We start from the raw sequence: 26,408 nt of genomic DNA on the forward strand, positions 1-26,408 counted from the left end.
AATGAAAGGAACACTTTTTATTGCGAGTTTAGCATCAAGTCAGTTAAACTTGTGGGATATTGATCTGGTCACTTAAGTAGCAGAGGGGGTTGCTACTAAGTTTTAGCTGCTTTGGTGTTAATGAAATTAACAACAGGTGCACTAGACGGGCAACAATGAGACAACCCCCAAAACAGGAATGGTTTGTACAGATGAAAGCCACTAACATTTTTTCTTCCTCATCTTTTCTGACTATTTTTTTCACTAGTTTTGCATTTGGCTAGGGTCAGTGTCACTACTGGTAGCATGAGGTGATACCTGGACCCGACAGAGGTTGCACAGATAGTCCAACTCCTCCAGGATGGCACATGAATATGTCCCATTGCCAGAAGGTTTGCTGTGTCTCTCAGCACGGTCTAAAGAGCATGGAAAAGATTTCAGGGGACAGGCAGTTACTCTAGGAGAGCTGGACAGGGCCGTAGAAGATCCTTAACCCAGCAGCAGGACTGGTATCTGCTCTTTTTTTGCAAGGAGGAACAGGATAGGCACTGGTAGAGCTACAAAATGACCTCCAGGAGGCCACTGGTGTGAATGTCTTTGATCAAACACTTAGAAACAGATTTCATGAGAGTGACCTGAGGGCCTGATGTCCTCTAGCGGGCTCTGTGCTCAACACCCTTCACTGTGGAGCCTGATTGGCATTGGCCATAGAATCCCAGAATTGGTAGGTCCACCACTGGTGCTGTGCTTTTCACAGGTGAGAGCAGGTTCACCCTTAGCACATGTGACAGACCTGAAAGAGTTTGGAAAAGGCATGGTGAACATTATGCTGCCTGTAACATCATTCAGCATGACCGGTTTGGTGGTGGGTCAGTGATGGCCTGGGGAGGCATATCCATTGAGGGATGCACAGACCTTTAAAGGGATCCAGACTGCCATTAGGTATCAGGCTCACCTGATCTAAATCCAGTAGAACACCTCTGGGACATTATGTTTGGATTCATCCAACACTGCCAGGTTGCACCTCAGACTGTTCAGGAGCTCAGTGATGCCCTGATCCAGATCTAGGCGGAGATCCCTAGAACACCATCCATCATATCATTAGGAGCATGCCCCAACATTGTCAGGCATACATGCAAGCACGAGGGGGCCATGCAAACTACTGAGTACATTTTGATTTGCCACAATGCAATTTTGGCAAAACTGAGTAGCCTGCTGCATCATCTTTTCACACTGTTTTTTGGGGTATATTTGAATTCAGCTGTCTCTAATTTTTCCATTTCCATCAAACAATGTGGTATCCTTTTATTCTTAATATATTACCCAGTCTATATGTGAATGAATGAATGGGAGGATGGGGAATTTACCTAGAATGTTTTTTTTTTTGTTGTTTTTTTTTTTTTGCTCGAGGTAACTTCCCAAAATAACTAATTATAACTATAACTAAGTTTATGATAATGTTACTTTAATTGGTTAGTTAATTATGTGCTATTGATATTACTATTGATAGTAATGCTGTGTTGCAACTAACAGTGAACTAGACCAAAGTTAGGAAATTAATGATAGCCTAGCTAAACATCAATAAACAAAAGACTACATTGTTTAAATGCTAATTTTATATCTCTTGTTGCGTAGAGCCCAAGTGCTAAATATTAAGATTGGAATACTGTATTGCTACTAAGACAACATGCCCCGATTTTTCCCCAGACAGTGATGAATTGAGGTTTAAAATGTATATCCTCCCCAGTGATTTGAAAAATACCTTTTATTTTTGTGAGCATCACAATGAAAAGTTTGTGGGTTAAGCAGGAACTTGAAAGTGCAGCTCTCAGTGGAAAACGCTAATGCAAATGTCCAGCAAGCTAAAAAGACTTTCTGACCCCTGAGGCAGGTGACTAATATTCAAGTGAGCAGGCTCCATCTTTAAGTCCCACACTGTCCTCTCTTTAATCTAACCAGGAGTAGTCTGTATCAGAGCAGACAGATGTGCTATGATGGGATAAAGTTGCTAAGATTTAATGAGAATTGATATTTGGATGAAAGGTTTAGAGAACTACTAATTAGCAGGGCCCTGTTAGCAAATAGTTGTTTGTGTGTTTGCTTTATCACAACAGATTTATAGTAAATTATGGACAAAGAAGAGGAAGAAGAAGAAGAAACATTGTAAAAAAAAAAAAAAAAAAAAAAAAGAGAGGAAAGAATGATATGCAGAGAGGACAAGGGTGGCACAGACAAGTAAAATTTTCCTAACAATCACTTTGAATTTCCTTAATTTTCCACTGATTAACCATGTTATTTCTTGTGGAGGAGGCAAAGATGATTATATTTTTTTTCATTTAAATGTGCTTAAGATCTAGTGAGCAGGCCAGTCAGCTTTAATGATGTCCTCTCTAACATAACACTGTCCCTGCCTTATAGGATCTGCGTGAAACTGTGTACATTTATTACATGGATGCGGTGCTGTTTGTGCACCAAACAAGCAATTCCTGCTGATTTACTTTGAGCAAGCAAGAAGCAGTGAAATAAAATTTCTTTTCATACCTCAATCAATAGAGGCAAATGAACCCTGGTCTGTGGGATCTTCCTTCATCTCGTGGACCAGATATACACAACAAGCTGTGAGAGCATATGCAAACATGGGGAGAACACCAGGGTATTTCTTGAAATTGTGTTGATTTAAAAATAGAAACATGGGGTGAATAACAATATTAAGTTTAAAGCTATATTTTTGCTCTTATTCTGTTTGCGTCTGGCTTGAGAAAAAGTCCCATTCTCACTGAGACAGTTATTCTTTTTATTTCTCCCACAGTACCCATGCACAGTCTCTGCAGGTTGATTCAGTCCAGCGCTGGATGGAAGACCTCCGCCACATGACGGAGGTGGAGTGTATGTGTGTCCTCCAGGCCAAACCCATCGGGGTAGAGGAGGACTCCCAGCAGGGAGAGCTGATTGTGGCCTCCGGGGTTGGTGCAGGGGACCACGTGGCCAGAAACAACCTGCAGACACTCCTTCGCCGAGCGTTGGTGGTCAGCACAGAGCTGGGAAAGATGTTTCAGCGTCTGGAGAAGGGGCGCTGGCAGAGGGTCCACAGCACAGCTGTACGGGCAAACTGCCATGTTCGCTCACTGGTGCACGAATACAGTGCTGCCCGAAGCACGCCACCTGAGATGCAGAAGGTGATAGTTGATTTTGAATGATAGTTGAATGAATTTTGACCCCAAAAAGTGCCCATTTTACAGTAATGAAAAAAAGTGACCAGTGTTCATAGTCTTTAATGACTTGGAACTGTTTAACATGAATTAAAAGTGAGTTTGCGTTAGTCAACACTGTTTGCTTATCTGTTATCTACAAACACGTGAAGCTGTACTCCACTGAGAGTCACATGGATAAGAATAACATTTACATTGCAACTCCAGTGGTCTGATCACTTAAATATTCTTCTTTTGTTGTAGTATGAGAAGTCTTTACTGGGAAAGTGCATGGAGCTGACTAATATTACAGAGAGGTAAAAGCTACAATGCTAATTTAACAAATCAAAACAGCAAAAACTTTTTTTTTTTAATCAAACATCTTATTTGCACCCACAGGTGCCTTCACACTGATGATGAATTCTTCCTGAAATCCATGAGGGAAGCCATCCATGAGATCCTTACAGATGTCAGTGATTCATTCAGCAACATGATTGACATGGCTTTAGCCAATGAGATCCGGGTATGTCGTTTCTATATTTGCATATATTGCAGTTCTTCATCAGCGCTGTTGTGTGCTAAAATGACTCCTCAAACAAGTCTTAAATGTAACAACTTAAGTGGGTTTGTATTTTTTAATTGATAGGTTCATTGTCTTTTGGGCTGTTTTGAGGGTTTTTGGTGGGTTTTTACATGCTTAAAATAATTTAAACACACTTACCCACTGGTAAAATGCTTCCCCCTGCTGGTTAAGGTTTTTGTTTAAATTTTGCAGAGGGTAAATATAACGACTGCCTTTAAATCACGGTTGACTGTCCTGTAGATACTGATGAATATTAGAATTTAATTTTTTTTAGATAGAGACAACCAGAGACCCCCCCCCCCCCCCCCCCCCCCCTTCCCTGTCCCCTCCACAAGAGCTGCAGTTTTGGAGATGCTCTGACCCAGTCGTCTAGCCATCACAAGTTAGCCCTTGTCAAACTTGCTCGAATCCTGATGCGTGCCCATTTTTCTGCTTCTAAAACATCAGCTTTGAGGTCAAAATGTTTACTTCCTCCCTAATATATCCCACCCACTAACAAGTGCCATGATGAAGAGATAATCAGTGTTATTCACTTCACTTGTCAGCGTTCATAATATCATGCCTAATGGGTGTATAGTTGCACAACATGTGAGTTAGTAACAGAAAATTAACTGACAAACAAACAAGGTACTGATGTAATTTAGGCTCAGATCAACTGTGGATTGATTGTTTGATTGAATGAAATACTGAAGCTTTCACCCTCTTTGCAGGTTCTGATCAAACAGATTGAATCATCAGACAGTCTTCATACCATTGGTAGTGCCATTAGCAACCTGCTGTCCCTGACCCAGGATGGACCTCAGCTCTGCAGCATCATTGCCAAGGTACTGGGGACACAAAAGTAGACTCTATACTATCCTAGCCACTTGCTGATAATCTTAAAATTGAGAGAGTACTGTAGATTCACTTTAAAACTGGGATCTTGCTTCTTTGTTTCACTCCTGTTATGACACAGTCCACCTTTTACCAGTGTTCATCATCTTAACCAGCAAACCTACGAGTGCCAGCTACAGAATCTCTTTATACATGCCTCTCAAAAGCTATTTTACTGAGAGATAAGACAAGACAGACTGGACAGCAAGTCTTTATTGGCCATTAGTTAGCCGACCGCTTTTAGGATACTTTTGATAAGACACTTCCTGATGGCCCACTCACACACACACACACACACACACACACACACACACACACACACACACACACACACCCTGTATGCAGCCAGACTGTAAGATCGATACTGTCAGCTCTCATTAGCCGTAAGCACTGATTACACATTCAGGTTGCTCAGGTGTCTTTACCTTTTAAGCCTCCCTTTCTTAACTAAGTAGAAACATCCAGGGCTGAGAAAATAAGACCATGTTAAAATGACCCAAAAATAAATGATTAAATTAATGAATAAATAAAAATAATAACAAAAAAAAAATGCAATTCTCCAGATACCCATCTTGAAGCTTCAAAATTGGGATTTATAAACCAATGGATGATAATTAGCTTTCAGCTGTCTGTCTATCACACTTTCTCATACACACCCTTCACAGTGATGCGTATCATTGACTCATATCTGAACATTTTTACTCATTATCCACTGCCTGCTGACTTTACTCACGGACTGAATAACTGCAATTAGCCATTTAAATGCTTGGGTGGGGACCTGATATTTCCGCCCTCTCCAGCTCTTTGCCAGTGTTGCTGACAGAAAGATTTTAGTGTGTTGTACAAAAAGGTTAAAGGATTAGACGGGTGGAGTTTAATAATGTTAAACATCTCTCTAGATATCAGATAGCTTGAGGCAGTGAGGTAGCTTTAAAGGGGAAACGGTGTGATACTAAGGGGTGAACTTGTAATTTACATGACAATAGGAGCTGAGATTTGCTGTTTTTGCTCATTTATTACATGGGATGGTTGTTGTTATGTCAAGAGTCCTACTCTAAGATTTGTTGTAGAATCAACACATCCATATTAATAGCTACCAATAATATAAAGTGAATAATTGTTTAGTAATCGTGTTGCAAAATCTGATGTGATCCATGTGGATGTGGAGTCTAACCCAACCCACGATTACAGAAATGACTTGGTTACACAGTCGGTCATCTTAATGTGCTGGACCTGTAGGCTCAGCACAGTCATGCAATAACTCTCTGTGGGTTTTTCACACACAGGTAGCCATTTGATCAATTGGTAATATTTCAATGCTGATTATAGAAGCTGTAAATAAAATGTACCGTGTTCTGTACAGTAAGGAAATCACATGTATTAAAAATGTGCGTTTACTCCAACATTTTATGAACCTATGCATGAAGGGAATTAAAAAAAAAAAAAAAAAAAGTGCTGCACAAATGATCTAACCTGAAAAGACTGAACAATATGTGTCAACAAAATGTTATCAAATCTATCAACTCTTATGTTATGCCCTAATTTTAATAACCCATTATTTCAAATCATATTAATCATTTTATTCTCGGGTGATCTGAAACCCTCGTAGGTGATGTTTTTCAAAGCAATTTTCTGTAATTGACAGCTTATCAGACTCTGAGTATTCACACAATCATGACTGATTTGGGATGACTGATTGCACACATCTGTCATATTGAAACAGGTCAGAACGAATCATACAAATTATTGCTGAATACTATTCGTGTCTGCCTTTAGCTCATGACCCACTCAAAATGACAAAACAAACCAAATAAATGTCCTGTGTATTCATCTAAAAGCCTTTCGATATTTATTCTTTAATCCATCAAAAGAAGTCAAGTTGTATTTTATTTTCTTCGGTGTGGCAACGATGAGCCACAGTCATACATGTCTACCGTTTTATGGTAATGCAGATTTTTACATTCATATGTTCTGTGTGTTGTTGGAATAGCACACATCACCAAACACAGCGATAACATCCAGCCATCAGACAGAAAGGGCCAGCACAAGAAAAAGGCTATATGAGCTGACGGTGTTTAATACTGAGCCATGTGCCACGCCATAAATCAAACAGCAGCTGGAATGTTAGAGAGTGACTGTGTGACGATGTACAAGTGAGTTTGCTTTCTCAGTGTTTACCTACCGTCATGACAGATACCGATATAACAGCGTCCGTGTTGGCAGATTGGTCGTATGTGCGTCCTTGCTCTGATAGCTGTAAACTGCAGGGCGTGTGGAGCATGAGATGGCAGTAACTCAGGCCTGGTGAGAGCCAGTATATCATCAAAGCTGTGTGGGTACAGAGAGCTTAGAAATACAGTAGAGCCCATGAAGATGTTCAATGTGACATCCCTATTAGGATCAGACTGCACAAAGACACATCCCAGTCTCCCTTTGTTTTCATCTCTCTCATCCTGTAAGACACAGAGTCTCTATAAGAAAACTAACTCGGTGTTTTCTTTTTTACAAACCCTGCTGAAAACTGCCTGTAGCTGCATGGTTGGTGTTAACAAGTACAACCAGACCAGAGAGCACAAGTCAGAAAATTATGAGACAGAAATAAATTACACGCAGTGTTGGGTTACACATGCAACTACACAAATACAGAAGCATTTTCCAATGAGTAGTCAAGTTTCACTTGATGTGAAGAACCAAAATGCATGAGTGTGAGAATAAATGTGTTCTTGTGGGCTCAATTTAAGGGATGAGGATGAAGTTAGTGGAAGCACCAACTGCAAGTTGTTTGTCAGGGGAAAGAAAAGAGCCAACAAGCCTAATAATCTGTGAAAAGAAAAGTCTGTGGGGATGAAATAATAGAAAGGCGCTTCCACCAGAGAGTGAAGATTGTCTGAACAAAACTCTGTGTGTGTGTGTGTGTGTGTGTGTGTGTGTGTGTGTGTGTGTGTGTGTGTGTGTGTGTGTGTGTGTGTGTGTGTGTGTGTGTGTGTGTGTGTGTGAGATTTAACGCAGCTAAAAATACTTTAAAAAAATAGTTATCATTTAATATTAATCTATTTTTCACCTCATAGCTCACTTAGTATTTGTGTATATCCATGTAAACAGTTATTTCTTTTGGCTCCATGGACCTCATCTTATAATTTACCACTTGTTTTCAATTAAAATTATTTTTAAATTTGCTCATTATATTTCTTATAATGAAGTCTAATGGACTAATATTTGAGCACAACTACCTGTGCTTTTTAAAAAATATTGCCTGTATAGATGTTATGAAAAAGGCCAAAAGTCCTCATTTTTTTTCCATCAAACCAAGTTTATTTTACTCAGAATTGCAAGTGAAAATTGAACCATAAATTGAACATCGAAAAACAATATGGTGTGTGTGTGTGTGTGTGCGTGGATGTAGCCTGAAGCTCTCTCACCAAACTGACAGAGGTTTGGGTTTGAGGCAGTGTGGAGATTTACCAGAGACCTCCCCAGCTTCTCCAGAAAAATCCTTCTCTTGAAGGGTTTTCCAATGTTCCATCCAGGATGTTTTTCCGTCCGCATCACAAATGCATTTGTGCAGAAACATCCAATATGACAGCCATTGGCCACCTTATCACCTTTCACCTGTCCTTTGTTGCAAGAAGTGCAAGAGGAAGCTCATTTCATTTTTCCTGACTGTTCCCACAGTGGTCAGCTTCTTCTTCAGCAGGTTTTTTTGTCTGAGGTCGTACGACGTGAAGAAATTATCGCATGTTATGTTGTGTCCCTGAAGACACTTTGCCGCACCTAACCTTAGAAATAGGTCAAATTTGACCTGAACACAATATAAGGGTTAAGAAAGATTACATTGGCCGTTACTGTATCTTTTACATATACTGTAAATGCTACAATAGTTTGGCCCACTCAGAATATCATAAAAATGTAGCTCTTCCTTTCTAAGCTGTGTCTGATTTAATAAAAGCTCTCCCAGCCTAAGGCTTTGTGTGCTAGTGGAAATGCAGGAAGTTCCAGGACAGAACCAAACTGCCAAATCCAAATTATTGTAGATTAAATAATAATCTTCTGTTGACTATAATGATCTTGAGTGAAATTTGGGTGTAAATGCAAGTTTTACTAAAGAAATAATTTGTTGCCTTGTGTTGTCTTATTTAATTTGGTTCTATACTTCTGGGTATCTTAAAATAGCTAGAAAACATGAATTTAAATCATTTAAACCAAAGGCCCATTGCTCAGAAGTGTATTCAATCTTTCATCTCCACAGACATATTTTGAACATTATTTTTAAGTACCATTTATGTCACAGTAAAGCAACAGGCTCTCCAGCACCACCCAGGTATTTGGAATCGGCACGAAAACCTCTCAGAATTTTAGAAGGTTTCCTGAAAGCTGTCTGGCAGTGTTGGTAGTTCTTCCAGGTATGGTGGACCGATACTGCGTAGGCAGCAAACGGGGAAGTAGCGGTCAGGCTGGAGGGCAGGATGATTAACCACTCCAAGCCCTGGCAGCATGGCCTTAGCAGCATATGAGACATGCCAGCCCAGTATAATTGCCTTATTAGGATAATGGTGGTAGTTACAGGCTTCATCTTCCTCCAGGTAATTCCAGCTATCTGCACAGTGAATAGAATTCAATACCTGCAAGTGTTTTTTGTCAAAGGGGTGCTTTAAAGTGGACATGCAGCCAATACAGGAGGATCTATTTTTGTTTGTTTACACCAAGCACATCGAACAGAAAATGCTCAGTTATTACGGCTAGCAAATCATCTTTTTTTTTCTGCTTAGTGTTTTCCATTCATGAAGTAGATATATTTTGCCTTTTTTTTTTTTAACCTGACATGATAAATTGTGCGAGTTATTTGATAAGTTCTGTTGTTGGCAGGCTCGCTGAATAAAGCTGGCCAAATCCATCGGTCATTCCGGGTCTCTTGGACTCTTTAAACCAGTATGCTGCTATTGGCTTAAATATGTAGAGATTGATGGCTCTCACAGGACAGTCTAGCAAGAAGTAATTTGATCCATTGTTTTGCACAATTATGTGCACTTCAAGGCAAGAGCTGAAAATGATGTATCTGGTCTCATATGCTGGTGAGAAACCTGATGTCAGGGCTGTGAAGGTTTCAGAAGAGTTGGGCCTAAATTTGAAAACAGTCTGATAAAACTTAGAGTTAGAGTTTGGGCAAAAAAACAAAACAAAAAAAAAACTAGTTTCTCTATTTTATAGACTTCTCTTGCAGTGACGCCTTTTTATAAACACTTAGCAACTTTAGCTTGTTACCCTGATCAAGACTCACAGGATAGATGGCACCATTGTGGGAATTAAATGCGACACAAAATAGCATCAGTGCGTATTAGTGACACAAACTTTTCTCCTTATGCTTAAATATAATATATCATTTTTTTCCACAGGAAGGAGCTGTGGTAGCCCTGTTTAAGATCTGCAGACAGGACCGCTTTAGAGATCTCTATGCGCACGCTTTGAGAACAGTGGCCTCCATCTGCTGTGTAGAGGAAGGCATCAACCAACTGGACAAGGTAAATCTCTCTCACTTAAACACTCACACAAAAACACATGTGTACAAGGGTGCCCGGTGATTTACAGATAAACTGCAAACAAATGAAGATGGCCCTAAAGGAAATTTGTCAGTTGTTTGTAGTCACATGCAACAAAGTAATTAAAGTGGGGAAGAATAACAGTACATGAGGCACTATTCCAGACTTTCCTGTACTGGAAAAAATGAGTATGTCCAAGAAAGATAAAAAGGGAATGAGTGATGACATCAATCTGGAATAAAAGTAAGTCAGTAAAGTACTTCCAGTAAAAACCATGAGTAGCTCCAGCCCAGCCAGATGATGCTTAGCTGAAGTTATAGCTCAGACATTCAATTGTTCTTCTTCCCAGCAGCACATATTTGAGCCAGAATCAGCCATATTCCCAGTGTTATGACTGGAAGGTTGCAGTTTATTTTCACAGGTGAAAATGTGCCAACAGCGGCAGCACGAAGAGGCTCGGCTATGTATAAACAAAGTGTGTAATCATGAAGGAACCGAGGAAACTATAGAGTTAACGCTTTATTCATGGCACGTGAGCGTGTGTCATTGCTGATGGTGCTGGTGTTTAAAATCATGTTCCATAAAAATGTTACTGATTACTGTCGGGACTCATTTAAGACCCCCTCCAATAGGAGAGTATAAACATGCCGCTGGTGAGTTTACCCTCTCCTACTCTCACACAGTAAAATGAAATGCAGCAGCACCCCCGTGTCTCATAGTGAATAATTGATATTCATGTGGCAGCTTTACATTGTTCAGAAGTCCATTTTTGACTCTGAACAACTGCGTGTATTTTTAGGGAGTAAACTTGCAACAGCGGTATTTGAGCGTCGCACTTTTTTTATTTACTTGATTAAATTTTCATGAATGAACTCACTACGTCCAGTTGCCTCTGAGCCGAGGAACTACCATTAAATACTGCTGTATAATTTAAAGCTGAAGAAATGTTAGGTACATGTTTTTTTCCTTCTAGTGGAAAAAATAATACAGTCCACACACCAAAACATAATTCATGAATTATAGTGAGTCTCTGTGCTAAACGGTGATGAAAGAAAATCATTATGAGACCTCCTGACTGCTCAGCTGGCAGCTCGGACATTTTCTTACTGTGTGTGTGTGTGTGTGTGTGTGTGTGTGTGTGTGTGTGTGTGTGTGTGTGTGTGTGTGTGTGTGTGTAGGAAAGAGAAAAACTAATGATACATCCGTCTTTGTTCATCCTCCATGGAGAATTCAACCTAAATAAACAACAGACACACCTGTGTGGAGTGAGCGTTTACAGAAAGACAAATATAACCTGATTGCAGTGAATAATGATGCCACAATGGTGCCTGTTCACATACAGAGCAGCTGGGACAGCATGAATCATCCGAGCATGAAAACTCTTTAATGGGAACCAAAGTCCGCCCCAGATTAGCAGCCTCTTCCAGGGGGAAAAGCTGTCAGGCAAGTCTACGCTACCAAGCGCTCACTGGCGATCACTCAGGCTTGAGAAACACAACTGTCACTGTTGAAGGATCAAGAAAAGGGGCCCATACGCACCTGCAGTGCGCACTGGTGGCTATACTTCTTAGTTTTATCCCCAACCGGATCATTATGTAATCGTACCATAGTGAATTCTGGGAAGGCAAAGTTGCTTATTGATTATGAAAAGATTCGCTCAGTGAACATGGAAAAGGAACATCTTCACATAGGCTGGAGGATGGGTCAGTGCAATGTTTAACTGACTGGTTTCGACCAGCAGTAAAACTTCATGTGGAAGTTCAACCAAACAGCATTATGTTGAGTTGAGTTGTACCAGGACACTTCAGAAGTTTCATACAGACAAATGGGCTCTTCATGCAGCACAAAGACTTTATGTTCTATATCCTCCCCCTGATCTCAAACGTAACAGCAGGACTTTATCACACATAAACTTCAACCTGTGAGCAGTTATGTTAAACTTTTTTTATATATATAGCTCCTAATAAATAAGAAAATTCATTTGTGATTGAGGCCAAGAATAAACTAAAGGAGACACATCCTTTGGTCTGATAGATGAGGAGTTGGGGATCATCCTATTTTAGCGAGGAGGAGGAGTTAGGGAAGAGGGGACAGGGGAGCAGCCGACGAACGGTGGGGTAGAGAGTAGATTGTTCCACGTCAGTGGGTCGCGCTGGCACAGTGCTGCTGACGTCCACAGAGACAAAAATAGGGAATTGCCCTGTGAAGCTTGGTGCACTGATGCTCGTCAGCAGATATGACTGACAGGTGTGGCTGGCTGAGAGCTCCACTTGAGATGTGCGTCTGCAAACTTGTGCAAACTGTTTTCAGGAGTGACGGCTTTGTGGCTCAGGAGCATATTTTTTTTCCTTTTCCTAAATGATAGCAGTGATTGAAAAATGACTGCAAACTCTAAAGAAAATTTAAAGTATCTGACGTCTCACATACTGCATTTTCTCAGAATTAAATGAATGGCAAAAAGGCGAGTAAGTAAACTACCATACTGTGGTTTATGCGTTTATGCACACAAATCTTTCTGTAATATTTTCTGATTTTCAACTCTTATAGATACTCAAAACTTGATAGGAACTACTGCAGAGGTTGGCGGAGTAGTAGACGTCAATGGCAAAGTTTTGTAAGAACTGGTCAACACTGCCCCCAAGTGGAGGAAAACCTGTTCCATCCATCCATTTACTTCCACTTCCACTTTTCAGGGTCGTGGGTAAGGGTGGAGCCTATCCCAGCTGTCATGGGGCCAGAGGCAGGGTACACCCCTTATTTCCTGATCCCTCTATGGCAGTGGTTCTCAAATCCAGGCCTCGTGGCCCAGTGTCCTGCAGGTTTTAGATGTGTCTCTGCTTCAACACACCTGAGTCAAATATAGACGTCATTAGCAGGACTCTGGAGAACTTGACTACATACTGAGAAGGTAATTCAGCCATTTGATTCAGGTGTGTTGGATCAGGGACACATCAAAAACCTGCAGGACACTGGGCCATGAGGCCTGGATTTGAGAACCACTGCTCTATGGGAATGCCTCTCCCTGCATATTCCTCAGAAGCATTTTATTGCCGTTGCTCCCTTCCACGTGGGGATTGGTGATAAAACGGTTAGCTAACACCCTTTGGTTTGCCATTTTATGAAGGGGTCCACAGGTTACTCCCCATCTCCAGGCCGCTGGGGCTTAGCAGTAGTTTTGGATGGGCTCTGTGGCCCTCCATGTGAACCTCTACAGGAGGCTGATTTAAGGCCTTCGTCTCTGAAGACTGTTGCTGCTGGCTTTAGCTTCGGGTAAACGTGTTAGTGACATTCATGCTCATTCAGCACATCCTTCATGCACTCAGTTTACCCAGGTGCAGTTTAGGGTGCTGCTGTATACAGTATGTACCCAAGGTGGTTGGGTCCAGGGTTATTATAGTTAACGAAAACGAGTGAAATAACGAAAACTGAAAGTGAAAAAACATTGTAGTTAACTGAAATAAATAAAAAACTGAATTGTGAGTTTACAAAACTAACTGAAATTATCGATAAACTGACTTTCATTTTCTTGATTGTCATTTTTTTTTTAAAGCCTTGTGGTTTGATATGAAATAATTTTTACCGCTCTCCGAGTTTAAGCAAGGAGCGCAGTCGGGCAACTGTGTGTACGTCCGCGCGCGCTCACCGTGCTGGTCCGTAAAGTAACGGCTGCGGGCTGCAGAGAAAGCAGCAGGGTCCCATATGGAGTTCCTTTGACTGAGATAGCACAGATAGAAGCGTGTCTTGGTGTGGTTGATGAAAAATGTGCGGAACACGTCTCAGTCAGGAAAAAACCACCAACATCAACGTCCACCTGAGAAGAGCACACAAGGCAGCTACGGAAACCGCTCTCATCCTACTGGGTAACCTGGTGCGCACCTCTGGAGAAATATGACTACTTTTTGCAAGCTACTTTATCAGTTAGAGAATAACAGTCAGGAATAATAATCAAAGCATCAATATAAGGACTCACAAATGTCAGCAAATTCCTGGTGGGAGACTGCTGAAACTATCGGAATGGACGTGAGGGAATGAAGACAGTGAAAAACAGGAAGAAATATGTTTGCAGCCAAAAACTGAGCAAAAAGAGCGAAGACCATAAAAGTCCCAGCCGCGGCACCACATATAAAACACTAGCATACGACCACAAGGTAATGAACACACAATCCAGCTACACAAGCATAAATGCGGACATGAGGTCGGCCACTTCATAGGTTGTACAGAGGCCAAAGACCCTGCAAGTCTAATTAGCGAGCATCTAACCAAGCTAGCTCCAAAACAGAAGCAGCTTCAGGTGGTGAGAACATCAGGATGCAGCTGGATTTGAGCTTTGATTCCTTTAAAGAGTTTGTTTTTGTCAAACAGCACATGTAGGTGTTATTAATCTGCTGCACTGACGCTTAAGTTTATTGTAGAATTTATTGGGTTTTGGAGTTCATATTTTTCTTTGTTTCTCCCTGTTGATGTTCATGAGTGTCCTTAATATTACACATATTTAGCATGTAGTGCTACTGTCTTGTGAACAGTTGGTTATTGAATTTAATTCTTTAAAGGTATCTTTTGGTGAGTTTTAATTATACAATAGTCACTTTTTGCGCCTTGAATCTTGCACCTGATTAAGTATGAAAACACTAAAACTAATAATTCTGTTACCCTGTGAAAATCTGTTCCCTGTGTAGGCAGCGTGCAGCCAGAGAGGCCTATCCGACAGTTTTCACGGCGCTTCTGATCGATTTCTCAGTGAAAGTCTTTTACAGTGTTTATTCCTCTCATCAAGGACAACAACTCCTGTGAATATGAAAATATTTGCTCTTTATTTGCCAGATAAAGAGCACGGGGGGAACCAAATGTTTAAGCCATCCAAAATATTCTGTCCCCCCTCCATAAGATGGGAACAAATTAATTTACCAGCAAGTCTTTTACTGTCCTTTTATGAGAAATCGATCAGAAACGCCGTGAAGACAGTTGGGTCCGCCTCTCTGGCTGCGCGCTGCCGACACAGGGGGGAAACGCATTTTCACAGGGGAACATAAAGAAGTTTCATTATTAGTTTTAGTCTTTTCATACCAGGCTGCATGACAGAGTGTCCTTGGGCAAGATACTAAACCCCAAGTTGCTCTCTGATGCAAGCGTTGAAGTATGAATGTGTGTGAATGTTAGACAATTAAAAAAAAAAAAAAAAAAAGCACTTAGCTTAGTTACATATGGTAGTGCTGGTGTGAATGGCTTAATGAACTCTCTCTCCAGTTGATCTTTTGGAGTAAACTTCAATAGTTACTTGGCTGTGTACCACGGGCTTTTAAGGTGGCAGTAATTAAACCATTAGTTAAAAAGTCATCACTCGACCCAACTATGTGAGCTAATTATAGGCCAATCTTGAACCTTCCTCTCCTCTCAAAAATCATTGAAACTGATCATCTGCAGAGGAATGGTTTGTTTGAAGAGTTCCAGTCAGGTTTCAGGATTCATCGCAGTACAGAAACAGTATTAGTGAAGGTTACAGACAATCTTTTCATGGCCTCTGACACTGAGTAAACAGCACTGCTCCTCGGAGAAGCAGCTGCTGCAAATAATTCAGCCTTTGCACCCAAACAGGAAATGTGACCTTAATTACATGATATAAAAAAACAAGACAGGACAAGGCAATTTTTTTTTCTCCAATTGTTTTATTGATATTTGAATGTAACACTTTATTTTCTTGGTCTTTGTTTTTTGATTGCTTTGTTTTGGTCCAGTTCAATTTTATTTATTGAGCCCCAAATCACATCAAGAATGATGTTTATTGATGTGGTTACTATTGTTTTGACTGTTGGGTTTTCTGTGTAATTGTTGTTGGGTCTTTACCTCAGAATCAAAAGCACCTTGAGGTGAGTTGCGTCAAGGTGCTTTATCTTGTGAGACCCTACAATAACACAGAAAACCCAGTAGTCAAAACAACCCCCTATGAGCAAGCACTTGGCGACGGTGGGAAGGAAAAACTCCCTTTTTACAGGAAGAAACCTTCGGCAGAACCAGGCTCAGGGAGGGGCGGTCATCTGCCGGGACCGGTTGGGGCTAGTTGTTAGCTCGGTGGTAGAGAAATCAATGGGATCCTTCAGGATCTTTTAAATAGCTGGCAAAATCTCTTCCACAAAGATCTCTTCTTTTTTTTTGTCTGAGCCTCCTCCTGAGCCTTGTCTAAATGATTGACTTTGCTCATTACATCAGCTATAAATTTTTCTTTCTCCTCCATATTCTTGTCCATGGACTCCTGTAGTGATCTTAGAGCTGCCTGGATGGAGGACCTTTCCTGGAGCCATTGTGATCTTTCATTTTTGAGATCTTCCTGGGCCTTCATTTCTGCTGCTCTCATCATTGAGGTTATTTTGCTGTGCTCAGCCAGGAGACGTGACATGTCCTCCTCCCTCTGATGTTTTTCCTCCTCAACTTTCTTTTGTGCCTGGGCCAGCTCATCTTTAAGAGTCTTATTTTTATCACTCTGTTGTGCCAACAGCTTCTCTGTCTTAATTTTTTGCTCTTTTTCACTTTTGACAGCTGCTTCCAGTTGTTCAACTGTCAGTGAACCACCGGTGTAGATCCCGTCTTTTTCAGTTACTTCTTGATGAAGAGCTGCCTTTATTTTTTCAAGCTCCTTTTCCCCAGCTTCAAGCATTGCTTTCAGCTGCTCTGTTTCTTGGAGCAAGACAGCCTTTTCTGCTTCTAGCTCTGCTGTCTGTCCTCCATTTTCGCCCAAGATTTTTTCTCCCACTAAGTCAGAGGTCCCGGCAACAGAGGATGTGGATGGCTGTGGTTCTGAAAGCAACACAGGCTGGGGTCTGGGACCTGCGGCAACCTGGGGTCTGGGTCCTGCAGCAGCCTGAGGTATGGGTCCTGCGGCAGCCTGAGGTCTGGGACCTGCGGCAGCCTGAGGTCTGGGACCTGCAGCAGCCTGAGGTCTGGGACCTGCGGCAGCCTGAGGTCTGGGTCCTGCAGCAGCCTGAGGTCTGGGACCTGCGGCATTGTGGGGTCTGGCACCTGCAGCAACCTGGGGTCTGGGTCCTGCCCCAGCGTGGGGTCTGGGACCTGCGGCAGCCTGGAATTTCCTCCTTCTGGGAGGCTCTGGCTGGAAGAATATTTTAAATTCTTCAGGGATCTCTGCAAACTGTGAGCTCTTACTCACACCCTGCCGGGTGTGCATCAGGGGTAACCCAAATACAATGCGAGTCACTGATTTATCTTTTGATTTCCTGGATTTTCTGGGCATGTCTTCCTTCTGGCTGTTCTTTTCAGACTTCTCTTGCTTCAGCAGAGGGACGTCTGAAACTAGAACCTTCAAAGAATCCATTTCACCTGCTTCCAGTGTGACCGCGTCACCTGAGTCCTTTGTAACTTTGCTGTACTCAGCTGGTTTCTGGACTTCCTTTTGGGCTTCCATCATCAGGTCTTCAGTTCCTGAGTTATTGTTATCCAGAGTAACAGGTCTGTTTTCACTGTTGCTTACTTTGTTGCAGTTTGTTCCACTTGCATCCACGAAGAACGTTTTCTCACTTCAGGTTAGCTTCACTGTCGTTGTGCACTGACTGACTTGCTGAGAGCTGAATGCAGATACACAGATTCTGTGGTCTACTTATATGGTTGGCTCAATCCTTTGATGTGACAGAATCTTTTGATATGTTAGAATCCTTTGATTTGTTAGAATTCCTCTGTCACACGGAATCATAAGCAAACATCATATTTCCATGGCAATGTGGCCAGGAAGAAGCCCAGAGATTAAAGCAGCTGGCTAATAATCCAAAGGTTGTTACTTTGTATCCAACTTTAGATGCTAGTGTTCTCACAGAATTTTCTGATATTAGCTCAAAGGCTGTTCTGAAATGGAATGGCTACACTGTGTTTCCATGACAACAGTGTAAACATGTTTTTTCTCCACCATCCATAGTTGTAGTTCTGGAGCTTTCAGTCAGTCTTTCCTACATTCTTCATGAGTTTGCTCTAGTATGTGCATCTTAATTAAAATTAAGATGCACATACTTGTGTTTTTTTGTGTTTTTGTGTGTTTTTTATAGAGCTTGTTCTAATGCCCAAAAGCTTTCTGCAGATTGACACACCGACTAGACAAACTGAAGAAGAATAAAACATCTTCTGATGATGCCTGTGCTGCCTGCCTGTTTTCTGTACTTGCATCTTGCTGCACTCTACCTGGGCATCTTTAAATCCTACCACACAATGTTTTAGACATTCTTCATCTTTTTGTTCTGACACACAAACATTATTTGAATTAAGAATTAAACAAGTTAGTTTTTATGATGGCTTCAATAATCTCAGGCTCTCTGTGTGACTCTATGTGTGGCTTGTTAGTCTACACTCTTACTGCCACATACAAACAATTAAGCACACACAAATACAAAGACTAATACATAACCTCATGCTCACAACAAAAGTTTTGTTTATAGGGACGAGTACTTCCTTTTCTTCTATAACTCCCAGTTCCTCCCTCCCTGATGATACACACACTCTGGGTCGATGCCAGTCAGATATACAAGTTTCTCAGCGGCACATTAACTCTAGTAGCTGGCCATTAAATGGAAGTGGTGTTTTTATAATATTGATGGCTTTAAGGACAGAGGTGTTGGCTTTAGTCAAGCTGATGCCATAGAAACATCACTGTCTGTCTGGACAGCCACAGCAAATGTGTTGTTAGTCCTGCCGTGACAAGATGAAATGTTAAAGGTGTTCAGCTCAGCAATCAGAAATCAGCTTCAAAAACCAAACTCAGGATTCAGCATGTTTAAATGTAGTTTTTTATATTTGCAAAAAGGATATTGAAACAGCACACACACACACACACACAAACTCAGCATGACAGGGATGACAAAGTACTTGTACAGGGATGACTTGTTTCCAGCGGATGAACAGAGGTGCCCACCTGACATAGTCCTACATATTAAGGTATCCATAGATGAAAGTCTTAAAAAAGCGTGAACACATTTCACGTTTCTTCTCATCCAAAAATTGCTCTTTATAAAAAATAAGTAAAATGTGGTAGTTGCTTGATATTTTGTTGTACTAAGCTGTCATATAGTCACATTGCACAGGTGGGCAGCATTAGTCCTCTGTCTCCACAAAGGTTGTCTTAGTACTTTATGGAAGGCATTATGGTGCATGTAGAGCAGCCTTTTTCACAGCTGGGACACCCAAATGGCTGAGAACGCTTTGTGCTCTTTCATAATCCAGTGTGATAAAGGCAGTGTACAATTCCCATGACGCACATCATGACTGTTAATTCTGTATGATAGTCATCAAATTTTGCCCCCACCTAAAGTGTGTCATGCAGTCCATCAATAGCGATCTACGGCCTGATTCTGAAAGGCTAATAAATGCAATCTCTAATAGTACAGAAGAAATGAAGTGATAATTTAATCCATATCATTTAAATCAGAATCTCCCTGTACATTTTTCAAAATTCTGTTGGTTTAACTTATTTGATCAAAAAATTATTTTGTGTTAATAGTAGGACAAAAGATGAGGTGAGCTACTGTATATCGTGTGAGAATAACCCATCAGTTATGCCTCACAGTCAAATGCAGCACATTTACAAAGTTTCCACATTCTCCAAGCAGCTATAATTATGTTTGCACACTTTTCTGGAATATTAGATGTAAAAGAAATAAATGAGCAGAATATGAAAGGACTATGACCCTGAGTTTCCACTGCAGCAGTAAACCACTCCCTGTTGTGTGTCTAATAGGTGGATGGGATCCTGTGCCTGGCAGACATTTTGACTGATGAAAGCAGCGTGGAGGCAGCCAGGGCTGAAGCGGCAGCTGTTGTAGCTCAGATCACTTCGCCTCACCACACATCCACCCAGCACCTTGCCAGCTTCCTGGAGAGCATGCACGACATTGTCACGGCGCTCATCAGTGAGTGGATGTGGTACTGATGATCTCACCCTGACCACTGATTGATAGGAGGAAAAACTCATTTTAAATTTAAGAGAAAATTACAATTACAGGCTAAACTTTGCCTCCTTACTGAATTCCTTTAAACCTCTATAAGACTCTACAGACAAAATCTCTACACATATGACACAGTGGTGGTCAACCATATATTTTGTGAGTGACTTTTGCTTGCATTTTGGATGCTGTGATGTAATCATAAAAGCCCCGCTGTTGGTAAGTTGAGATTTATTTTCTCAGAGCTGTGTGAGAGCGCGTCCTGTGGTGAAGTGTTCCTCCTGGCGTCAGCTGCCTTGGCCAATATCACCTTTTTTGACAGCATGGCCTGTGAGATTCTCCTGCAGCTCAATGCCGTCCACATCTTACTTCAGGCCTGCAAAGACCGTCAAAGAGTTGACACACCCTACTCCAAAGACCAGGTACACATTTTGAGCTTTGATTTTGAGTTTATAGTTTAGACCAAACTCAATATTTTAAAAAAAAATCTATGAACCTCTCCCACACGTGTGTGTCCTCCACCCCTGTGGTTGTTTCTAAGGTCTCAGGACTGACCCAAAGGTGCATAAATTAAAAACCTCTTGCAAAAATGTGTCATTTTTTTCCTCCACTGTCCCTTGCGGGGGTCTGTACCAATAAAACAAACAAAATAATTATACTTATAATGATACTACAACAATCTGTCAGACCTTTAATCACTTGATTTTTGTTTAAATTGTAGGTGGTGACAATCTTGGCAAACCTTTCTGTGTTAGAGCAGTGTGCTTCTGAAGTCCTGCAAGAACAAGGTAGTCTGTTTTCTAACTGTGGTTTTTCCTTCCTTTTTACCCATGTTTGTGTTTTTTTTTTCCTGGTGACAATGCCGTTTGATGAAGGCAAGACACTCACCAGCCTCTTCATTAGGTACACCTGTAAAATCTCATGCAATCTATTACAGCAGCTCTGCTATAAATCTTCTAATTCTCCTTTAATGAAGCCTCTACATTTTCAGTTTGTGTTAATGTTTTCAGAAAGGTGATAATTTATACAGGTGGGTAGAGTTGTTGTACAGGACTGTAGTATTCCTTCACATTAGTAATTTTTTTGCCCACCTTATGTATTTGAGGGGGTTCAGATATTAGGAACTCATTTAAACCTAATACACCACTACACTCTGACCTAATAATAAACACGAAACTTAAAAATTAATTAATGGTTAATTAATGCACTGTGCTCAGTGTACAGCTGTAGCGTATAAGGTTTGTATATAAAGGAAACTACCAAACTGCTTACTGGAAGAAAGCAAAAGTGAGAAGAGAAGTAATTCCTTTTTATTCCTCAGGAGGGCAGCATCACTTTAATTTCTGTGGACTAGCTTAGAAGTGCTGAAAACATCAGGCATTAAGCATAGAAATCGTTTTTTAAAAAACACAAGGTATTTAATTTTTTATCATATGTGATTCTTTCATCATTCCTATTTGTATTTTTTCTGCTTATTTTCTATACAACATATTCCTCCTTTTTATATTATAAAAGAATGAGAGGGTCTGATTCACTGTGTTAGTCTCGCACTATCCAAATGTTGGCGGTGTCAGTCCTTCTCTGCGCTCATTAAGGCCAACTTGATTTTTTTTTCTTGCCTATGTATTTATTTCAAATATTTTATCATATAAAAAGTAGATAAAATGATAATGATTACTTTCCCATTTTTGCTTTATTATATTTCAGTGTCAGTTTTTAATAGTTAATTAGTGCTGATGGTTTTAGCATTGTAACTTATTTTTCAGATTATAACTATTTTTCAATAATAAACAGCTGAAGGCCTGACTGACTGTTGTTTGATTCTTTTTCTTTATTATACAGACTGCCTGTTTCTGGGAAGTCTCAAGTCTCTCTGAATGTGTTGTCTTGTTTTGTTCCTGCTCTTATGTGCCATGTTTCCTATCTGGTGTGTGTGTGTGTGTGTCCTAGTGTAGACTGTGATTCTTTTTCACTTTGCTGTTTTTGCCAGCGTTATTATTACACTGGGCTAATGTGCATTGTATGTTATATGTCCAAGGTATAGAGAGACTGCTGCTGTTGCTGGGAGAAAAACCATCCTCTTCCAGTCCATCAGAGGGTGCTGCCTGCGAGCGTGTCCAGCAGAAAGCTGCAGTCACACTGGCCCGACTGAGCAGAGACGCTGATGTGGCCCAAACAGCCATCCAACTAAAAGGTACCAAGCAGTTCTTTTTTCTGTAACATTTAACAATCATCTTACTTATCAATTACACATCACATAGTACAGAATGTAGGAAAAGTCTGGCAAAAATATTGAAAGTCAGAGAATAAATGGCATATAGCACAGTAGAGAATATATATATATATATATATAATCTACATGCATGTCACATGAAAGAACTGAGTGTTGTAACCCTGTGGCCACTACAGGGCTTACAACTAGCAAAATGAAAGAATTTTGTTGATTTTTTTTTTTTGGTCTTTTCTTTCGCTATATTTACGCAACCCTGTTTGATATGATCTTATGGTAAATGGACTGGTTCTTATATAGTGCTTTTCTACTCTATGTTATGCATTTTCTTGCATAGATCAGCTGCTTTTGATTGGAAAAATAATAGTTTGGGCAACATAAAGACATTAGTTGGACATTATGCCCTCATTATGGATCCTCTTTAAAAATAAATCATTAACAGAGGGGAAAATTGTTATGGCTGACAGAGAAGTCTTCCTTACCAGGAATGAATGCAAATTGTTCATCTGCTCTTCTGCAAAACTCTTTGTCTCGTGGAAAGCTGCTTTTTATGAATGCTTTATTATAGCCCAGAAAATGATGATTGTAAATTTACACATTTCATACCCTGAAAACCAAAACAAGACATGGAAATTTTTTTTAAAGGTGATGCCACTGATTTTGTTGAATACTGACTAACTGACTACAAAAAAAAGACTTTTACCCAGAAGTCTACGGCTGTTCTGCACCTCAGTTTGACAGTATTAGTGTCAAAGAATGGGACGAGCTGGTAACTGAAATGTTCCTCTGTTGTCTTTAGCTGTTCCTCGTCTTATCGAACTGTGTCGCTCACCTACTGAGAGAAATAACAGTGACTCTGTGCTGGTCGCTTGCCTGGTAGGTGTAAACCGTGTGTTTATATGCGTGTGTGCATGCAGACATTTACATGACTGTAAATTATTCTGTGTACTGAATACAAATATATCATTCAAACTCACAAATTGCCTATTTAAGTTGTACTCCTAATATACTATATGTTTTTAGTAGTACTGGTACTTCAGAACAAGGCTATTATACCACAGGGCCATATAACATCAGTGCATCAAATAATGTTCTATTTAATTAGCTTCATATAGCAAAAAGCTGAAAATAGCAGACCGACCCGCATCATTCCAGACGTTATGTGTTTAAATATGTACATATCATGAATAATATATCTGCTCATACATTATCATACTCTCATTCTGAACGTAATTCTTGAGACCAGATCTCGGGGCTGATGAGGCGATTTGAAGCACATAATGGTCAGGAGCCTAATTGGGCTGCCTCGCCGTGCTGAGAAATCTTCTCTACTGTAACCGCACTTGTCAGTCTATTCAAATTAATGTGATTCCATCTTATCCTTTTAGCCGGGGGTTAAGTAGTGAATTTGTAAATGTTGAATTTTTACCTTCAAAAGGCGCTGAGCTTTCACAGACCATTTGTAGTTTTAAATATAAACGTTGGAGGCTCTCGTGGCTGAGTGGATTACAGGCATCATGTGTAAAACTTTTCAAATAAAGTCAGATGTTGGGGGGTGGAGTGTATTTGAAAGAACTCCTGGCCTGGTATAGGACACAGGACTGAATGCACATGCTATTCTACCTCCCCAGTTGCCTGTATGTATGTTGCGTGTTTACATGATGATGATGATGTTGTGTTTGTGTTTGCTCACATGGTCACTGTGCATGTCTGTGTCTTCAGGCTGCTCTGAGGAGGCTGGCAGCAGGCTGTCCAGACAGCATTGAGGCGGCCGACCACCAGCAGCTGATCAAACCACGTCTAGTTGACTCTTTCCTGCTGTGTTCCAACATGGAGGAGAGCTTCGTATGACGCCCTGCACACCAAAACACTGAGCGAAGACCTCTCAGTGTCAGTACAAAAACCTGTACTGACATGTGCTCTAAAAGAGTGGCTCTACTTCATGACTACAGCTTTGTTTGAGTATAATTTTCTCAAATTTTGATACTGGACACTCTTAATTTGGATGAATGGAGTGTGTCAGTTATTAGGAAATAGCTGAATAGATGCAGAGAACATATATTAGTAAAGTTATGTAAATGTGTTGCGTATGCTGTTTTAGGTCAAAGTGGGTCATTGTTTCATGTTATTCCACAGAGAATTTCATAATTTCATTAATCATAACAATACGTTTTGTATAAGTAAGTGCAGCTTTAAAAAAAAATGAAAGAATAACCTGTTATGAAATGAAAGACTTCATATTTCACCACTGTGCAATTTTTTTCTTACATTTTGATATTGTTTCAAAAGGTTTCAAAGAGAACTGTCAGTCTGAAATGTTTATCATGTGAGAATTGAGATTTATTTCTGGTTAAATTCTTTTCAACTGTGTAAAATATTAAACATTTTCAGTGAGCAACCACTTTTTAAGATAACCATTCACAAGTAAATTATTACTGCTGGTGTGCAGGTTTTTTGTTTGTTTTTGTTACCTTAACTGGAAGGCCACATGAAGCACTTCAGGTCTTTAATTGAGGCTTACAGTCGTATGAAAAAGGACCCTCTGCAGTCCTAGAACGCCCTCTAGCAGCAGTAACTTAGTATGTATGACTTTATCAGTCGCTCACATGATTGTGGAGGAATTTTGCTTAATGGGCACTGGTTTATGCACGGCTCTCTCAAGGTCCCTCTCTCAGCCATCCTGTTGTTGATGTTGTCGATTTGCTGCTGTGCCTGGGATCATTGTCCGGTTGCATGACCCAGTCTTGGCCAAACTGTAGCTGTCTGTGAGTTCATGGTCAGCTCAAAGATAGCAAGGTCCCTGTTAACTGAGGACGCCAGATCACGGTGAACTCATAAAACACACGTGTAAGTAGCAGAACATAAAAACGAAAAAGTCCATTATTTAAGGAAAGGAAGGAAAAAAGTTCCAGATTCTATCTGATAGTCAAAGTTAAAACTTCCAGACAAGCAGTGAAGAGGAAGCAAATTCTCTTGTCTTCATTGTGTCTTAGTTAAAGGATGCCAAAAAAAATAATTTAGCCAGTGCCCTGCTGAAGGTCATTTTGGTACTTTTGAATGCTGTAAAGTCATCTGTGTTCTTACAAAGAAATAAATTGTCTTTGGTCCGTGTCTGTATAGTGTGCACCAGAAAAAGGGAGAAATGATTTCACCCAGTATTTCAGAGCAGGAGAATAAGTTGTGTACCACCACAGTCTTTTTATCACATTGTACAGACATTAAGTGCAAAATGAACTGAATTTTAGTGCTGTTACAGTAACAGCGCTCTACATTTATATTTGTCATTATGGGAAATTAAATCACATATTTATAATGATAATGAGAAAAGTGTCACCCCCCTGGACTGCTTTATCCAGTTGCACTTGTTTGACCCATTTCATACACATGCAGTGTATCGTAGTTTTCATTCAAAAAAAATCTATAAAAACTAACACCACCTGCTCAGCAGCAAACAGCAGCTCATCACAGCAGATAGCTGCCAAACCTTCTGGACTATTTAGCAGATAAAAAGCTGGACATTTCCCCCAGTAGTTGGTAGAGAACAAATGCAGAGCTAAAAGAAGGTAAATATTAGATCTGCTCTCACTAGATGACACAAATGGCCCTGAAAGAAATTGATCCGGTTGGCTGTGTAAGTAACTGCTAACAATGTTGCCATTTAATTAAAAGGCACGACGGAGCTGTGTTAGTACAGTACTTCCCGTTGCCCCTACATGGCCAAAAAAATAAATAAATCATCTCATCCTGTGGGTTTAACTCTGAATGATCAGCCAAACATGACAGGTGAAATGAAAAGCATTGATCACCAGCATCATCTGTATTTAAAAGGTGACCATAACCATCGTGATGCCAGCAGTTGGTTTCTCATTTTGAAGCCTCAACATCAATGTTTTGACATCCTTTTTTTTTTTAGCCAGAAATGATTGCAGCCTTATCAGGTAAGGCTAACAAGTTGGTTGGAAAGCTGCATCCTTTACATTGTACATTAGAAGACCTCCATAAAGGAACCAGTGCCACAAACATGGCTGAGAGGTCCACTTTAGTGAGTAATTAGTAGCAGACAGCTATCCTCTGAGCTCCTAACTTTAAGCC

At 40.5% G+C, this 26,408-nt stretch overlaps 1 protein-coding gene across 2 annotated transcripts in view; it reads left to right on the forward strand.

Annotated features, from left to right (window-relative positions):
* Window positions 1-25,545, forward strand: part of insc (INSC spindle orientation adaptor protein) — a 66,067-nt gene extending 40,522 nt beyond the window's left edge. For both annotated transcript variants that reach the window (XM_030730981.1, XM_030730982.1), the window contains exons 3-13: window positions 2,789-3,155; window positions 3,432-3,484; window positions 3,567-3,690; window positions 4,461-4,574; window positions 10,014-10,139; window positions 19,882-20,053; window positions 20,330-20,508; window positions 20,808-20,874; window positions 22,125-22,280; window positions 23,116-23,192; window positions 24,039-25,545. In XM_030730981.1, coding sequence (XP_030586841.1) covers window positions 2,789-3,155; window positions 3,432-3,484; window positions 3,567-3,690; window positions 4,461-4,574; window positions 10,014-10,139; window positions 19,882-20,053; window positions 20,330-20,508; window positions 20,808-20,874; window positions 22,125-22,280; window positions 23,116-23,192; window positions 24,039-24,167 — 1,564 coding nt within the window. In that variant the 3' untranslated portion in view covers window positions 24,168-25,545. The remainder of the gene's footprint in view (window positions 1-2,788; window positions 3,156-3,431; window positions 3,485-3,566; window positions 3,691-4,460; window positions 4,575-10,013; window positions 10,140-19,881; window positions 20,054-20,329; window positions 20,509-20,807; window positions 20,875-22,124; window positions 22,281-23,115; window positions 23,193-24,038) is intronic.
* Window positions 25,546-26,408: the final 863 nt, after the last annotated feature.

The sequence above is a fragment of the Archocentrus centrarchus genome, chromosome 6 (assembly GCF_007364275.1).
Source record: "Archocentrus centrarchus isolate MPI-CPG fArcCen1 chromosome 6, fArcCen1, whole genome shotgun sequence".
Classification (NCBI taxonomy): domain Eukaryota; kingdom Metazoa; phylum Chordata; class Actinopteri; order Cichliformes; family Cichlidae; genus Archocentrus; species Archocentrus centrarchus.